This window comes from Equus asinus, chromosome 15, assembly GCF_041296235.1.
Source record: "Equus asinus isolate D_3611 breed Donkey chromosome 15, EquAss-T2T_v2, whole genome shotgun sequence".
Taxonomy (NCBI): domain Eukaryota; kingdom Metazoa; phylum Chordata; class Mammalia; order Perissodactyla; family Equidae; genus Equus; species Equus asinus.
Window position 1 is genome coordinate 50940638 of NC_091804.1, and position 17066 is coordinate 50957703.

The 17066-nt window shown below is 65.1% G+C and overlaps 1 protein-coding gene across 3 annotated transcripts; it reads left to right on the plus strand.

Annotated features, from left to right (window-relative positions):
• Nucleotides 1–3480: 3480 nt before the first annotated feature.
• TCEA2 (transcription elongation factor A2) lies at nucleotides 3481–16454 on the plus strand. 3 transcript variants are annotated; one of them, XM_070486327.1, is made up of 10 exons: nucleotides 3481–3601; nucleotides 11813–11875; nucleotides 12198–12303; nucleotides 13241–13328; nucleotides 14163–14293; nucleotides 14568–14624; nucleotides 15058–15212; nucleotides 15278–15424; nucleotides 16007–16078; nucleotides 16264–16454. In XM_070486327.1, exons 1-10 carry the CDS (start codon nucleotides 3518–3520, stop codon nucleotides 16270–16272), a joined length of 912 nt encoding a protein of 303 aa, XP_070342428.1. In that variant the 5' UTR covers nucleotides 3481–3517; the 3' UTR covers nucleotides 16273–16454. The 3 variants fall into 3 exon arrangements, with proteins under 3 accessions (XP_070342428.1, XP_014704543.1, XP_070342429.1); XM_014849057.3 differs by lacking the exon at nucleotides 3481–3601 and adding an exon at nucleotides 8864–9135; XM_070486328.1 differs by lacking the exon at nucleotides 3481–3601 and adding an exon at nucleotides 11115–11209.
• The last annotated feature ends 612 nt before the right edge of the window (nucleotides 16455–17066 follow it).

Below are 17066 nucleotides of genomic sequence, written 5' to 3' on the forward strand. Positions count from 1 at the left end.
GGAAGGCTGTAGCTGAGGGACCGTCCGAGGGGCCAGTGCTTGGTGGATGCTGCCACCTCCCGCAGTGTTCTGGGTGTGGTCTGAGGTCAGCCTGGGCAGCAGCTGGTCTGGGACAACGGTCACTGGCGTTCAGGAAGGAGGCCTGCAGGATCCTCTGCTACAGCCCCTCCCACGTTGGGATGGATTTTCAGTCCCCCCAGGAGCCCTGCCTGGCCCCCTGCAACCCCCGACGGCCCAGAGCTGTCCCAGCTGCTGCAGATGCAGAGGCAGCCATGTCCGGCGTTACCTCACTGCCCACTGCTCCCTCCGGATGGCCGCCTCGCCCGGCGCCAGCCCGTGGCCCTCCCTCTTGGCCGAGCTGTGCGACTCAGGTGTCCGGCTGTCATGTCCTGTGGGCTGCGGCTGGGCAGAGTGAGCAGAGAGCCTCCTGGCGTGCCCCCCCGCCTCTTCTCGGTCAGGCCACCCTCCTCTGCATGCTGCCTGAGGGTGAGGACGGTGGCTCTGGCCCACTGTCCAGATGCAGAAACAATGGGGGTGTGGACTGCAGTTGGGGTGGCCCTGACCCCAGAGTCTCAGGCTGAGGGGACTCCCCAGGCCTGGTGTGGGTGTGGCCAGCTGTGCTGGGGGCAGGGCGTCAGCAGTGTGTGTCTGTGCATCTGTGTGTGGTCTGTGTGTCTGTCTGTCTGTGTGCCTGGGGGTGGGGGTGAGGAAGACGCTAGTGTTGGAGGCTGCCCAGGGTCTTGGGAGCCAGAGTCCAGCCTCTGCTATGAGGAGATGGGACCCACAGGGTGTAGAAAGGGGGTCCTGTTCAGTGAAGTCCTGGCCATCCACACCCACCAAGGGAGGGGCCCCCAAGACTTCTCTGGCCACCAAGCTGTGGCCCCGGTTCCTTCCAGAGCGGGAGTGATTTGCCAGTCCGCGGGCATTCCTGTAGCTCCAGAACCCACTCAGCCTGGCCTGGCCAGGGTCTGCAGCCCCCAGCTCCCTAGAAAGAAAGGTGAATTGAAGGGGCCAGCATTCTCTGCAAATGTGGGGCTAGCCTCCCTGCTGTCCACCCACCACCTCCCTCACCCTGGATGGGACCCCCAGGCTCTGGGGGAGGCCTGCAAAGGATGCTGGATAATCCCCCATGGTGGTGGCTCTGGGTGGGGGCTTGGCTGGGCTCCGGGGCGGCGGACCTCCCAGGCACTGCCCGGGGCACAGACCTCACAGGGTCCCACCGCCCAGCCCGGCTGCTGCAGGAGCAGCGAGGCTGGGACCAATTACAGAGTCTCAAGGGGCTGGACCCTCCTGCTCCCTGAGGGTGGGGTGGGGTCCCCGCTGGACGAGGTCCAGGTGGAGCGGACTCTCTGGTCTCCTGAGGCCGGAGCTCTGGAGCCAGGAGGCCCAGAAGAGGTCCTGCCTCTTGGTCCTGGAGACCAGGGCTGCAGGCCTAGCCCGCATCCCCAGGCTTTGCTCTGCGGCTTCTCAGAGGGCTGGGGCGGGGCAGAGGGTGGGAGAGAATTCGAGGTGTGGGGTCAGCCTCAACCTCTGCCCTGGGGTCAGGGCCTCTGGGGAGGCCACCTGAAGGCCTAGAACCAACCGGGCCCACATGTGTGTGTGTGAGTCTCTCCCAGCGGCAGGACTGGGGATCCAGGTGCTTGCCCCACCCGGTGGGTGCTGTGCTGCTGTCAGCCTGGGGTGCTGGACCTGGTGTGCACAGAGCCCCCAGGCTCCTGGGAAAGGTCGGGGGTGGGCAGGAGGGAGTGGGCTCGGGCAGCTTTCCAGAACGTTGGTTTGAGGTCATTGCGCGACTTGCCACAGTCATGTGGCCCTGAGAGCCACAGGCTGAGCTGGGTGTTTGTCAGTGTGCTCTTGGGGTGTGGGACCACCTGAGGGTCTGGAGCCTCTTGAGTGAGCAGAAGAGTGGGGTGCTGCTGCGGCTGTGGGTGTCTTGGGGGTGTGCTGCAGGTCCAGGGGTGCCGTGCAGGGTGTTGGATCTGCCCCCCAGTGCTGTGGGGTACTCAGTGCTCAGCAGGACTAAGCAAGTGGGGGCCTCTCTGGGCCGAGGGCACAAGCTTGTGGATGCTGGGGCGCCAAGTGCAGCGTATATGAGGAGCCCGCCCCGTGGCACGGGCAGGCGCACCGTGGATGGTTGGGGCTGGGCTGCGTGCAATTGGAGTGGCTTTTGTGGGTGTTCCAGGAGTTGGGGATGTTGCAGAGGCTGTTTCCAAATGCTGGGGGTGTCGAGCTGTGTCGTGGAGCCGTGTCCTGGGGTGTTGCTGCGTGCTCAGCGGGAGCTCCATGGGAACCGGCAGCTCTGGGTTTCCGCGGCAACAGCAGGGAGGAGCCAGGAAACCCAGCTCAGGAAGGAAGGCCACAGCTGCGAGGAGGGAGCCGAGGGCCAGCCTGGCTGAGCAGGCGCCAGACACTCTGTCTGTCCAGTTGTCTGGCCCCAGCCAGGCCCGGCGCTCCTGCCCCTGGCTCCTCCCCCCTTGCCTCCCGATCCAGGCTCGGGGCAGCTGCTGGTATGGTGTCTTCCTTCAGAGCTCAGTGCCCCAGGCCTGGGTGTGGGAGTGTCCTGGTCCTGCAGGAGTCGTGCCCTGGTCCCCTTGGTGGCTTTTGGTGTGGCAGAGCCCTCTGTGGCACACTTGGATATCCTGGGCCCCCAGGAGTGCGGTGCCCACCTGCCCTGGGCTAGGCTGGCCCCCCACTCTCCTGCCAGGCTCTGGTGACAGTCCTCAGCTGCCCTGGGAATTGTGGGAAGAAGGAGCAGGGCCCCCGGGTGTTGTGGGCCCCCCACCGTGGGGGCAGGGCAGCCCTGTGCTTCTTTTCTGCTGCTGCCCTGGCTTTGGTGACAAATGGCTTTGATGGTCCATCGGTTCAGAGCTGCCAAGTGGGCTGGAGGGGGCAGGTCTGTGTTCCTGGGGACCATTCACCCCTTCTCCCTCAGGGGCCGGAATCGTTCATCATCCATTCATTTGTTCATTATCGAGCACCCACCATGTATAGGCCCTGTTCTGGGAGATAAGGATTTGACACAAATCAAACAGACCCAAGTCCCTGCCTGTGGGGAGCTCCTGCTCTGATGCAGAGAGAGGACAATGAACAAACCCACAACCAGATCAGCGTTTGGGGCACCAGGCTGTGAGACGCGCTGTGCAGAGTGGGGCTGCCAGGTGTGGAGGAGGGAGTCAGGGGTGTCACTGCCTCTCCTTTCACGAGGTGACTTTTGAACCAGCCCCTGAAGGAAACACATGAAGGAGATGAGAGGATACATGGGGAGGAGTGTTCTACGCAGAGGGAACAGAATGTGCAAAGGCCCTGAGGCAGGGAAGAATGCTGGTGGGAGAACAGGGAGTGCAGAGGGATGGGGATGAGGAGCTGTATGGGGCCTGGGAGGGTCTTGCTTTTTTCTCTGAAGGAGACTTGGCAACCTGGGAGGGTTTTGAGCAGAGGAGGGGCATGATCCGACTTAGCTTTCCATAGCCTCGGCACAGTTGCTGTGTGGAGATGCGCCTGTGCAGGGCAGGAAGGAATGGACTTACCACTGGGAGTGAAGGACAGTGATCTGCTCCTGGAGGGGGGCCTGGCCAAGGTCACCTCCCAGTGTGCCTCCTCCGTGAGTTTCCCTGATCCCTCTCCAGGAGGGCAGGGCCGGTGTGCTGGACCCCTGGGAGGCACTGCCTCAGGGACCCCTGGGGAGGGGGAGGGTGGAGTGGCCGCCAGGCTGGCGGGCTGGCAGGGCAGAGAGGGCGGCGTTTCTGTTTCTGGGAATTGTGTGGGGGAAGCGCATTGTTAGAGCGAGCCTGGCGCAGCCTTCAGGGCCGCTGGGGCCTCTGGGGAAGCCTCCTGCCTCCCCCCAGTGCTGCCTCGGGGGAGGGAGCTGGGCCTGGGGACTTTCCAGAGATGCTGCCCTGGGCAGGCGGCCCTTCCCGTTCTGCAGACAGGGAGACTGAGGCCCAGAGAGACGGCAGCCGCAGGTGCCTACTGGCGCACGGGCTGGGTCTCTTGCTGGATCTAGGTCCCTGGTCTCTGCGCTGCCTGAGCTCAGAGGCCAGGCTCTGAGGAAGGCTTCGATGGAGTTGGCAGGGGTCATCGCCCTGCAGAGCCCCTGTGGCGGGGACCCGCGGCCCCACGGTGGGCTGGGGGTCTGATGGAATAGGGTGCAGAGACAGCTTGGTGTCTGGGCTGTGGGGAGCTGCCTCCCGGCTGCAGGGGATGGTGCCCCAGAAGCCCTGCCCCCACAGCCATGGGGAGTGAGGGGCTCCCTGTGAGCTGGGCAGCAGGCCCTTCCCACCAAGGCCCCTGCCCCAGAGGAGGAGAGTGTGCACGTGTGTGGCCCGATAGGGTCAAGGCCACTTTGGGTGGGTGGGGGGCACGGGACACATATCAAAAAATAAATGGCCTGAGCTTCCGATGTTTCCCCAGCTGAGGACAGGCAGGGGAGGCCTCTGGGCCAGAGGTGCAGCCAGCCCATGCAGGTGGACTCTGGCGGTGTCAGGTGTCCCCAGACCCTTGTCAGGGCCACGTTGGGCCCCTCAGAGCCCCCAGGACAGGGCTGGGCTCCCCAGAGAGGGGGGCTCCTGAGGGCAGACCATGCATCTCTCCATAAGGGGGTCAAGTGTGGACGACTCTGCAGGGGAGATGCACCTTTACAGATGAGCTGCGGGGTCAGCCCCCGGGGGGGCGGAAGTAGGGCTTCTCCCTGCAGGAACAGAAGGAGGCCCCTTGGCCATTGACTGGCAGAGCGTCCAGGAGGGCCTTCTGGAGTAGGGCAGGTGGGGTGGGTCTGGGAAGGTGAGCGTGCTGGGCCCCCCCCGCCGCCCCCAGGGCTCCTTCCCTGCTCCTTGCTGAGGCCCCCCTCCAGCCACACATCCAGACCCAGCCCCTGTCCCCCTTGACTTCATGCCTCCTTGTCAGGCCCACCTGGCCCTCCAGCCTCTGTCCTCCATAGCCGCTCCTCTGCCTGAGCCTGTCCCAGTGGGAGGTGGAGGGGCTGTGGTCCTGGAGAGAGGCTGGCCCTGGCTCTAGGAGGGCCCCCGTGACAGGCCTTCCGCCCAGAGTGGCAGGGAGGTCAGTTCCGAGCTGGCTAGCTCTGGAGGTGGGGTCCCCGCTGGGTGGCAGGCTGAACGTGTGGGTCCCTCCTGCCCGCTCTGCAGGCCTTTGCTCCTTCCTCTTTCCTGAGGTGTTTACTGAGCACCTGTCAGGTGTCTGCGGTGGGGGGCACGGCAGATGGTGGCACACAGGCCTCGTTCTCCTGGCTGAGCGGTCCGGGGCACACAAATGCTTCTGGATGTCCGTGGCGGCTCTGAGTGTCTGAGTGCCCTTGGGGTGCCTGGTGTGCGCACGTGCAAACACCTTCACGCTTCCCCTGGGTGGCTGGGCCGCATGTGCAGGTGCACACCCGACGTATAAAAGAGGAAGTGAAGTTCTTCACCTATGGGGGGTTGGGGTGAGTCTGGAGGGACCCAGCCCTGGCAAGCGCCCTGTTGGGGTACAGCCAGGTTCACACGAACACCCCAAAGGAGAACCCCAGGTTCTGATGTCGCCCTCCGGGCGCAGCTTTCTGAAGGCACAGGAGGCCAGGGGCCCAGGCAGCTTGCTGGTGGACGCTCCCCAGAGGAGGAAGTTCAAGGAGGGTCTGGGGTAGGCGGTCAAGGTCCTGAGCGATGCTCCAGGGTCGTGAACTCACGGGGGCCCCAGGGTTAGGGACTTCTAAGGCGAGGAGTTGGAAGTTTCAGGGCTGGTCATTGCTCCTCTGGCCTCAGCCCTGGAGCAATGGAGGGGTGGGACCCACTTACAGCCCCCACATATGAGGGCCACTCTCCAGGACTAACCACAGTCCCATGCTGGCTGCTGCCTGGCCGGCTGTCCAGTCTGTGGCTCACTCCTGCCACCTACAGGTCACTGCTTATTGTGGGCCACACAGGCGACCAACCAGGTCAACCCACCTGGGCTCCTGGCTCCCCGCTCACCCCTCATGCGGCCACGCCCCTCCCCAGGTGGTGGTGGCCTCCATGCGGGACTGGACTGTGTCTGGATTCAGGGCTCCCATCACGGGGGAAGGGCTGCGGTCCCCGGTTCCCCAGCTCAGAAGCTCCCTGCCTCTTCCACCACCCATCCTGACCAGCCCTGCCCTGGGCTCGCCAGACGCCCTGCTGCAGCCGCGTGGGCTGGGCCCTCTGCTGGCCCTCCTCATGCAGGGCCCCCACCTCCTGGCCATTGTCCTTGTGGAGCCACTGCATCTTGGTCTCCCTCTGTCTGCAGTCTTGGTGGGCCTCAATCGAGATCCACCGAGACAAGCCAGGCTCTTTAAGAGCTGTCCCTGTGGCCCTCCCCGGAGGCCCCGAGGTAGAGACCACCTGGCTTCTCATGGAGAAGAAAGGGCCCAAGGTGAGTGATCTGGGATTTCCACTCTGGCTGGGCAGGGCAAGGCCCTGCTTCTCAGCCAGGGCTCCTCCTCTCCGTGTCCTTACTTTGGTGCCACGTAGGGGGCAGTGCAGAGAGTAGAACCTACGTTACAAAGGAAACCAATTACACTGAAACACAGTTGTCAAAATATTTTCTGAAATGTGTGACATAGAAACCTAAGTGCTTCTTTGTTACCGCAGTTCCCAGAAGGGGTGGGCGCCAGGGCGTTGCAGGACAGCGTGGCGTGAAGGGGTTCTGGCCTGTGCTGTGGTGGGTGCAGCACGGCTGTGGGGTGTGGGTCCTGTTTCATTCGTAACGAAATGCTTCTGTTAGAGACCAATGGAAAGGAGACGACAACTCCTTCCCACCTAGTTTCTTTTGCAACAGGGGGCTGGTCCCTGACTCCCATCTGTGTCTGGGATCTGAACCACTGAACCCTGGGCCACCGAAGTGGAGCCATGAACTTAACAGCTGCACCACCAGGCCGGCCCCAAGGCTCTTCCTTCTTAACAGCTCCCTCGCCGTGCTTGAGATCCACTGTGCTGGCACAGCTTTGTGGCTTAAAACATGCAGCCCAGCCTAACGCTCAGAGGCATCCCTTGCACAGAGCCCCTTGTGGGGGTGGTGGGAGGCCTTCCCTTGCGAGGGGTGGTCTGCCAGGCAGGGTAGGGGTGAGTCCTCAGGCTGGCTTCTGGGGTGTCTGCATGCCTGCTGCCCTGCCCAGCACTTTGTGCTCATCCATCCTGCGGGAGATCACACGGGGCAGCCTCGAGGCTCCCCGACAGCACCTGCTCCAGGGGCTGTGTTGGCACCGTGGACGAATCATGCATCTGGCACAAAGCCTTCCTGACAGCCCGGGGAGGCTCCTGCAAGCCTGTCCTGGTCCTCTGTCTTCTGACTCTAATCTTAGGGACTGGAGGCTGTTTTGAGGTCCCTTGGACACACAGCTGCCTGCTCCAGAGGGTGCGGGCTGGAAGGCCTGCTCCATACTGGCCGTGTGGGTTTGTGTTCCCTCCCCTGGGCTCCAGCCTCTGTCAGAAGCCAGAGCTGAGCCCAGCATCTCAGGACCCCCAGTGGTACTGGGAGGTCTCCAGCCCAAGGGGGAGTTCTGTCCAAGAAGCCCTTGAATCAGCTTGCCCCTGTCTGTCGGGAGGTCCGGGTGGGCAGTGGGGACCAGCTCTGAAGCCCTCGCAGCCTGGATCTCTGAGGTTGCGCTCTCTGGCCTTCCTGCAGGTCCCTCTTTTACAGGACCCTGGCAGCTCCCTGTTCTGGCCTGTCACTGTAGAGAGGGGGGTTGAAGGGTGTGTGACTCCAGCTTCCACAGTGTCCCGGACATAGCTGGACCCTCAGAGGCTGCACACACATGCTCAGAACACAGGATTCTGGCCACAGACTTGCTTGGTTGCATGGGCTCAGAGCTATGGACCCCAGCTTACAGTGAGGGGCAGAATCAGAGTCTGGAAACTGGAGGTGCTGAGTTCACTCATCATAGGGCCTCTGTCCTGGAAAACCTTTGCTCCCTATCAAGAATTCCATGCTTTTTCCTTATGATTACTAAGGAATCTCATAACTCACCATGTTTCCCTTTTCACCTTGGTTGCTGGGAAGCTCAGTCATATCTAATTAATGCCAGTGAGGGCTCAAGCATGGTCAGCCCAGGTTATCTAGACATCCCATTTGCCACCTGGCGTCACAAGTGGCCTGAATTTCAGTGACTGCGGGGCCCACAACCCTATAGACATAGGTCTCCTGGCCTCTACCCTCCCCTAGGGTTGTGCCCCTCCAGCAAACCACCAGCATCCGCACCACTGAGGCCGGATGCCAGCCCCTCCCCTCTCCTCCTCCCCTCTCCTCCCGCCCGGCTGGGCCCTTCCCAGCGACGCCGCCGCGAGGACAACCTCATTGCTCGTGCACGGCCCCGCCCTGCTCAGTGCCGTCCCGACAGCTGCCCCGCGAGGCAGACGTCACTATCCCCATTTCGCAGACGGGTAGACTGAGGCACAGAGCGGTCAAGGCTAGTTTGCACGGCCGAGCCCGCCTGTGGCGGCAGGGGCCTCGCCGGGGGAGCCCTGCAAGTCCCCTGGCGCCTCCCTCACCCGGCGCTGGCCGCCTCCAGCCCCGCCTCCGGCTGCTGCTCCCCGCCACCTCCGGGCCGCCCTCGGGCCGCACGGCCGGACGCCAGCCGAGCGCAGGGCAGGGCAGCCGCGCAACGGGAGAGAAGGGCTCGCGGCTGGTGGAGAGAGAGGTCGCGCTCGAGGGCGACCCCGGGCCGCTCCGGGGCGCGGGGGTCGGCGGGAACGCGCCCCGGCCGCGCGCGGCCGCAGCGCCCTCCACCGGCTAACCCGCTCGCGCGGGGACTTGTGGGATCGCGAGTCCTTCGGCCCCCTGGGCCTCCCGCGATGGCCTGCATCAGGACTACACTTCCCAGAAAGCCATGCGCGGCCGCGGGGTCTCCTGGGAGTTGTGGTCCGGACGGGACGAGTGCTCGCGAGGCGGGCGGGCGCGGGAACTACGTGTTCCAGGGTGCAGCGCGGCAGCCGCGGGGCCGGGATTTGAACCGAGGGTCTCCAGCCCGCGGCCCGGCTGCGTCGTCTGCGGCGGGTGCGGGAGGCGGCGGGCCGGGTGCCGGCCGGAGGCGGAGGCCGGGCTGGGGGCGCTGCCCTCCAGGCCATGATGGGCAAGGAGGAGGAGATTGCTCGGATCGCCCGGAGGCTGGACAAGATGGTGACCAAGAAGAGCGCGGTGAGGGGCGCGGGCCGCCAGGACCCCGGGACCCCCGTCCCGCCGAGCCCCCGCCGAGCCGCCGAGCCCGTCGGGCCGGGAGATCAGCCGAGGGCAAGACGAGACCCCGGCCCGGCGGACACCCCCGGACGCGGGGAGACCCGCCGGGGGTCGGGACCCCTGCCCTCCCGCCCCGCGCCCTCGGCAGAGGCCACGATCGGCCTGGACCTTGTCCCGGCGGCCGCCCGCCCTGGACTCGGACCCGCAGACCGGGGTCCCCCGCCCGGTCCCCCGTGCCCTAACCCCTGTCCCCGCCCCGCCCCTCCAGGCCTCGCGGACGCCGCGGGGCAGCCTCTCGTATCGGCCTGCCCGGCCCGGCCCGCCCCGCTGAGCCCACCCGGGGCCCCGCGCCCTGCTCGGGGGCAGGAGTTTGGAGAGTGAGACCGACCCTTTCCCTGGAGCTCAGCGCCTCCCGACCCCGCGGCCTGGGGCTGCGGCCCTCCTCCCCCCTTCACAGGCCGGAGGCCTCTCTGTTTGCGAGGCCCGGTTCCTTTCCTGTCTGCGCCCCACAAGAACCAGGTTTCCCTAATAAATTCTTCCCTTCCCAGCCAGGACTCAGCCAGCATCAGCTGGAGTGGGAGGACGTGTAGAGACCCTTGGGAAAGAGCCTCGAGGTCCCACCTGGCCTGGGATGCTGGGCGCTGGAGCCCCTGACCCGTGGTGCTCCCGTGTGCCCGGGCTCTGCAGGAGGCCGCGCTGCTGCTCTCAGAGGGCAGGCAGACAGGGTTGCAGTCCCAGCCCCCCTCAGCTTTGAGACCTTGGCCACCTGGTACCCTCACACAGAAGCCCCTTGGTGGGTGGTGCCTGCCTCTGTGGGGTGGGGAGGGGTCCCAGCTGGCTCCCTGAGAGGCTCAATAAACACAACCTGCTCTCACTCCCTGCCTGTGAGCTCCTGGGGTGGCCGAGTCATGGGCTTGATGCCTGTGCCGCCCCCTTGGGCTGTGTGCCTGCACTGGGGATTTGGGGGTGGCTTTTTGGGTTGAACAGGGTTGATTCTGGGTCCCTGTTGACCCAGGTTCTGGAGACGGGTCTACCCTGAGCCAGGAAGGGGGCCAGTTCCCACTCATCCCTTCATCCAGCAAGCGACCCCTCCACCCACACTCTGTCCATGCGCCTGGGAGGCCTGGGCAGCATAGGCAGGGGTGTGGGAACTTGAGCTGTTTCCAGAGAAGACCAGAGAGGAGCTGCTTCCCCCTGAAGGAGACAAAACAAATGATAAAGGCCGCCTGGGGGGCTGGGTGGGGCCGGGTAGAACTGGGGAGGGCTATCCAGGTGGCAGCACAGCGTGCTTGGAACCCCAGGGGAGAGGAAGGGGAGCTAGGGGCCTTGAGTGCTGTGGAGCGGGCCGGGAGCCAGCAGGGCTCCTGGCGGGTCCCAGGGCCTGCAAGGCCCTGCCAGGGAGTTGGGGCCATGACTGGGAGGTCAGTATTGTGTTGATGCCTCTCTGGTCCGTAGCCCACGGGAGGCTGGTGTTGCGCAGCAGCCCAGGCACTGTCTCGGAAGATGACCAGTGACCAACACTGTGCGCTGGCTCTGGTGACCACCTGCCCCCTCTGAGGAGGTCACCCAGGGCTGGACTCTGCACAGCCCAAGAGGCAGGGCCTGCTGGGGCAGTGAGGAGGGGGCTGCAGCCTGAACAGAGGTGCCACACAGTTGGCGAGGGCAGGGGCCCACCCTGCCGTGGCCTGGGCTGCAGGACGTCAGGCTCACCCTCAGGTGGCTGGGTGGGAGCATCTGCCGGCTTCACGTCAGGGGAGAGACGTGCACATGTGAAGACATATCAGTGCATGAAAAAATGAGGCATTTGTGGAGGAAAGCAGGAGAGGAGAATGAGGGTGTTAAGTAGGAGAGGCCTTGCTGAGAAGGTGTCATTTGAACAAAGCTCTGGAGGGAGGGAGAGCACAAGCTTGTTGACATTCTGAGAGGTGTGTCCCTGGCAGTGGGAGCAGCAGGTGCAAAGGCTCTGGAGCAAGCAGCTTAGCTTGCTGGAAGAACATCAGGAGCTGTGCTTGGAGCAGAGACATGCAGCGTGTTTGTGCGTGGCCTCAGGCGAGGAGGCTTTGAGAAAAGAGATGTGGGGCAGGGGTGAGGGGCAAGGCAGAGAAGGGAGAGGCGGGGTCTGCTGGAATATTCCAGACGAGAGGTGGTGGCCGGCCTGAGAGGCTGATGAGGTGGTGGGGCCGGGGGACTTGTAGATGCTGGTGTGGGTGTGATGGGGGTGGAGGCGCCTGAGGGTTTGGCCTCAGCGGGGGCAGTGACTGTTCCTGGGTTGGCCCCTCACAGCTGATGGATGGGCCACTTTGGGAGGGAGGCTGCCCCACCCACTTGGGCAAGGAACACAGGACAAGACGGGGTAGTGAGCACTCCTGGGGCTATACCTTCACCTGGACGCAGTGCTCCTGCTGGGGAGGGGCTTTGGCCCTGGAAGGTGTTTCCCGTTGTCATGTGCCCTGGGACCTGTAGCGCTGGGGCTGTGTCTGCAGAGCCACTTCTCTTCACGTTCCCATCCTCCCTGGGTGCCTGGCCTCGGGGGTGTCTCAATTGTCATTGCCTCGTGTCCCCTATCCTCATGTAGGAGGAGTGGGATCATCCACCGAGCTCTCGAGGTCGTTTGTGAAAGTCCCCCTTGTCCTTCCAGGAGGGAGCCCTGGACCTGCTGCGGGAGCTGAAGGCCATGCCCGTCACACTGCACCTGCTGCAGGTAGGGCCCTGCATGCCCCTGCCTGGGATGGTGCCTGGCACCTGGCAGGGCTTCCTGGCCCCACCCTGGGCCTTGGTTGGCACAGGCGCCTGTTCCTGAGGAGACCGACCCTGCCTTTCCCTGCTGCCCCATGAGGCAGGGGGGGCGTCCGAGGATGACCGCCCTGTTCCTGGCTGAGGCTCCTGAGTGCCAAAGGGGACAGGAGCCCTCGGGAAGGGTGTCCACCTCCCCTCACTGGTCCAGCCCCTACCCCGTGGGGAGCCTCCCAGGGTCTGTGAGGAGGGTCTGCCTGCCACCCCATCCCAGGCCACTTGCCTTGCAGTCCACTCGCGTCGGCATGTCCGTCAATGCCCTGCGGAAGCAGAGCTCAGATGAAGAGGTCATCGCCCTGGCCAAGTCACTCATCAAGTCCTGGAAGAAGCTACTGGGTGCGGGTCAGGCAGCATGGGCCGAGTGCTGGGGCGAGGGGCACCCCGAGAAGTGCTGGCTCTATCGCTGGCCAGCACTGTGTAGGGTGCTGGTAGTGCTTTCCCCTAGCCAGGGCCCCCTGGGAGTGGGGTGGGCTGGCACGGGAGGTGGCTCCGCATAGAGCAAGGAGAGGAGAGTTGAGGGTAGGAGCAGGGCTGCATTGAGGGCAGAGCCCGAGAGGGACCCCCGTGGAGCTGGAGAGATCTCATGGAGGGGACAGGGGTCAGGGCCCTCCCGCCCCAGGGGAGGAGCTGGGAGGAGGTGAGGAGGAGGAAGGGGAGCCAGCGCCACTCAGAGGGAAGGGGCTGCAGAGATGCCCACTCCAGACACTGTGCCCCCCCCCGCTCTCCCGGGCTTTGTCAAACCCTTGGGAAATAAAGCCGCCTGTCTTGGGCCTCTCTCCAGTCCCACGTGGCCATGGGGCCACGTGCTGAACAAGTGTGTTTGTTCTGGTGGTGTGTGGGATGTCTCGTCCTGGGGGAAGGTCCCCAGCGTGGGCTGGGGTTTCTGGATCCCTGTGGGGCATGCGCTCGGTGGACTTTGGCTCACTGTGGTGCCCGAGGCCCGGCTGGGGGGGGGCGGTGCCCAAACACTTCACCTGTAGAGGCCGTCACCCTGAGGGGTTTCCATACTCAGGGAGCCCTCTGGGTGGACGGCAGCCCCTCTGCAGGACAGGTGGTGGGGTGGACCCAGAGAGGCCCCCAGGCTGCCTGCTTGAGCACAGGCATGTGGGGGAGAGTGGCAGTGGGAGAGGGCCTGGTTGTTGGCAGGGAGCCTCAGCTGGCCCCCTGGGGAGGCTGGGCCTTGATGGTGCCATGCGCTCCTCCCTGGCCCGGCCCTGCCCTCTGGATCTGCTTACCCCCCGGCCAGCCACCAACTCTCTCCTGGCACCTGCAGATGCTTCAGACGCCAAAGGCAGGGATCGGCGGAGGGGCGGGGCTCTGCCCACATCCTCAACAGAGGCCTGCGAAGCCAAGGAGCCCAGGTAGCGCCCTGGAAGGCAGGGTACACCCTCCCGCCCCCGGCCCCCTTGCTTGGTGGGCAAGGTGCTGATTTCCATGTGCTCCCAGGGCTGAGGCCCTTTAGCTCCTTGGAAGGGCCCCCCGGGGAGCCGTGCCTGGCTGGGTGGCCTCTTGCTGGACACTCCCCTTCCGAAGCTCCTCTCGATGCTTGAGAGCAAGGCTTGTCTGCCTGGCTGCAAGGAGTTGCTGCACCTTGAGAGGGCCTGTGGGTCATGGCCCTGGCTTCTCGCTGGCCGGCGTCCCTCACTCCTGGCCCCCCGCGGGTGCCTCAGTGGTGTGGGCTCAGGGCGTCGGGCTGCGCTGCCCCTGCTGCTCCAGGGAGGGCGGTTGTGGAGATGGGGCGTCATGGGGAGAGGCTGCTCTGCCCTTGACCTGTGGGGCAGCAGTGGCCGGGGCTGGAGAGGCTGAGCTCTGGACTTGCGGCGTGGCCGAGCCGGCCTGGGGCTCATCCACCCCCCTGCACTGGAGTTTGTCCTCCAGGAAGCTGCCTGCCTCTGCTGCTTCCTTGGGGTCACGGGGCTGCAAGGCACGGGTGTGAGGTGTGCTGGGTGGATGCATCTTGGCAGGCAGCCAGGCAGTTGTGGCCGGTGGGGCCACCTGGGGCATGGTACTGGGTCTCAGGCAGCCCCGAGTGCCCTCTGCCTCTCCCTGTGCTGCTGCTGGTGTTGGTTGTGTGGCCCTGTGGCCGCTGTCAGTGGGGGCAGACGGGATTTGGAGGGATTGTGGTCGTGATGCTGGCTTTCTGGGGACTGGCGTCTCACGGGGTGCATGTGGCCTGAGCTGGCCTGTCTCTCCAGTCGCAAGAGGCCGGAGCTGCCTAGGACGCCGTCGACCCCCAGGATCACGACGTTTCCCCCGGTGCCCGTCACCTGCGACGCCGTGCGCACCAAGTGCCGCGAGATGCTGGCCGCAGCCCTGCAGACGGATCGTGAGCGCTGCGGCCGGCCGCCCAGCCCGCTGGGGTCCTGGGTCCTGACACACGCCGGGTTCCCAGGGGCCTAGGCCTGCCTGTCCGTAGAGGCCTGAGTCCACTGGGCCCTCAGGGGCGGCCCTCCCCCAGCCCGTTGCTGCTGACCCTGGGTGGGGCAGGGGTCTTGGGGTCCACCAGAGTGCCTGGGTCGGGGCTCTGGCTGCCGGTGCTGGCCAGGCCGAGAGGTGGTGGGTGGAGCCAGTGGGCGGCTAGTTGGGGCTGCCTCTTGCAGATGACCACATGGCCATCGGTGCAGACTGCGAGCGCCTATCGGCCCAGATTGAGGAATATATCCTTTGTGCGGGGGCTGGGAGGCTGGGGCTTCTGGTGGAGTCCTGAGGCTGGCCAGGCCAAGCTCCCCCTGGTGGCCACTGCCTGCTCGCCGGGCAGTCTGGCGGCTCACCCCTCTTGGCGAGGAGGACCTTCCCTGGACGCACTGAAGGGCTGACTCTGCCTGCCTGTGGTGCCTGGCCCCCAGGGCCTTGAGCCTGCAGCTGGGTATCAGCTAGGATTGGGCCCAGTGGGGCCCCTCCTGGCAGACCCTCAGCTCCCTGTCAGGCCTGGGTGGGCAGACTGACCCCTGTGTTGCTGGGCTCCTCTTCCCAGCCCAGCCTGCACCCCCAACAGGGCCCCAAGAAGAGGCCTCCGCTGGCCCTGGTGGGCCCGGTGGGCGGGTGGAGGGCAGCAGCCTTGGCCTCTGGTGGGTCCTTAAACATGTGCACGCATCTTCCGGGATGTGGGGAACACTGACATGAAGTACAAGAATCGTGTGCGCAGCCGCATCTCCAACCTCAAGGATGCCAAGAACCCCGAGCTGCGGCGGAACGTGCTGTGTGGGGCCATCGCGCCCCAGCAGATCGCGGTGATGACGTCGGAGGTGAGCCCCGGGTGGCGGGGAGGCTGCCCCAGGAGCGCAGGCTAAGCCACAGCCCCTCGCCTCAGGAGATGGCCAGCGATGAGCTGAAGGAGATCCGCAAGGCCATGACCAAGGAGGCTATCCGTGAGCACCAGATGGCCCGCACGGGCGGCACGCAGACCGACCTATTCACCTGTGGGAAGTGCAGGAAGAAGAGCTGCACCTACACACAGGTGCGGCTGCCCGCAGCTCCCGGCCGCACCCTCGGCTGCACACGCACCTACACCTGCCCCATCTCTGGGCCGGCGTCCACTGCATGCCTGGGCTCATGTGGGGTGGCAGTGCCTGAGTTGGGGTCCGAGCCTCTTGGTCCCTGACTGGATCTCCTTCGGGCCCTCCCCTGGCCCCAGCGTCTTGGGTGGTGGGTCCTCTTGCTCTGAGGCACTAACGTTGGGGGTCACGGACTGGCCTGGTGTGGAGGGGCCCCAGGAGTGTTGCTGCTGGCAGGAGGGTGGGTGTGCTGTGCTGCGTAGTGATGGCCGCAGGACTCCACTCACATGCGTGGAGGTGGATGCTGATGTGGACCCCCAGAAGTGCTGGGGAGCCCTGGTAAGAAGATACCACTTGGGGCAGTTGGAAGGTTGGGGTTGCTGGGCAGCCTCCAGTGTAGGTCACCTGTGGTGGCTCAGCAGCTGTGAGGCCAGCACTGCCTGAGGCCACCAGTGGCCTCCCTGGGTTATGACTCCAGGGAAGACCTGCTGCCCAGGGCCTCCTGCTCTGTGGCTGTGGCCTTCTCAGTATGGCCCTCCCCACAGGTGCAGACCCGCAGCTCTGATGAGCCCATGACCACCTTTGTCGTCTGCAACGAGTGTGGAAACCGCTGGAAGGTACCCCAGCTCCATTCTCTGGAGGCGAGTGTCTCCCGCCTCTGTGGGGTCTGCGTGGTGGGAAGTGGCATACAGGCCAGCCTCCTGAGAGCTTCAGAGGTGGTGGGTGGAGACAGCAGCCCAGCCTCTCGCCCTGTGGGGTCACGCAGGCTGTGCAGCCATCCCTCCCACCTGGTCTCTTGCAGTTCTGCTGAGCCCTCATGCACGTGTGCCTGCAGCCCTGGGCCGTGGCCAGCGCTGGCGGCCCTCCCCATAGACAGCTTCTCTGGAGACCTACCCTCAGCCGGCCCAGGTTCCCCGGAAGCAGTGCGTCCTGCCCCCACCTGCCTGCAGCACAGCTTTCTCCCAAATTATTAAATGTTTCTTTTTGCCACTGTGCGGTTCCTGGTTCTTGGTCCTGGTGGGCTGTGCACAGGCTTGGGCTGCAAGCTGGGTCCCCAACGGCCCCTGTCTGGTCTGACCCCCTACCACCGCTGGGGACAACCCTCCTCCCTGATCTCAGGGACACTGGAGTTTGGCCCTGGCGTGAAGAGCCTGCTGGCCCTGAGGGGCTTGTGTGGCTCCAGGACGCTGGGTGGGCCCTGCCTGTGTGTCCGCGAATGAGGGGCAAGTGCTCAGTGTGCACGGCGCAAGTTTGTACAGGCACCTGGGTGGGAGGGGCCTGGGGCACGTAGGGAACCGTCCCCAGGCACCGCAGCTCAGGGACCGGGGCTTACGTGCCTGCCTGTGGCCCTTCAAGATGGCTCGTCCTGGCCCTGCCTCTGCTCATGGGGCCCAGACCGGAGTCTCAGGACCCAGGGCTGGCAGGAGCTGTGAATCGTTTCACCTTCGAGGGAACAGAGTGCGGTCACATGCCTCATGGGCCTGCAAGTCAGTGGTGACACTGCCTGGCCCCCAGGAACGCTCAGGGGGGGTCAGCCCCAGCAGGGTCCTGGCCCCGCTGGCCAGTCTCTGGGGGTGACCTTTGATACATGCCAGGGTCCCTGCC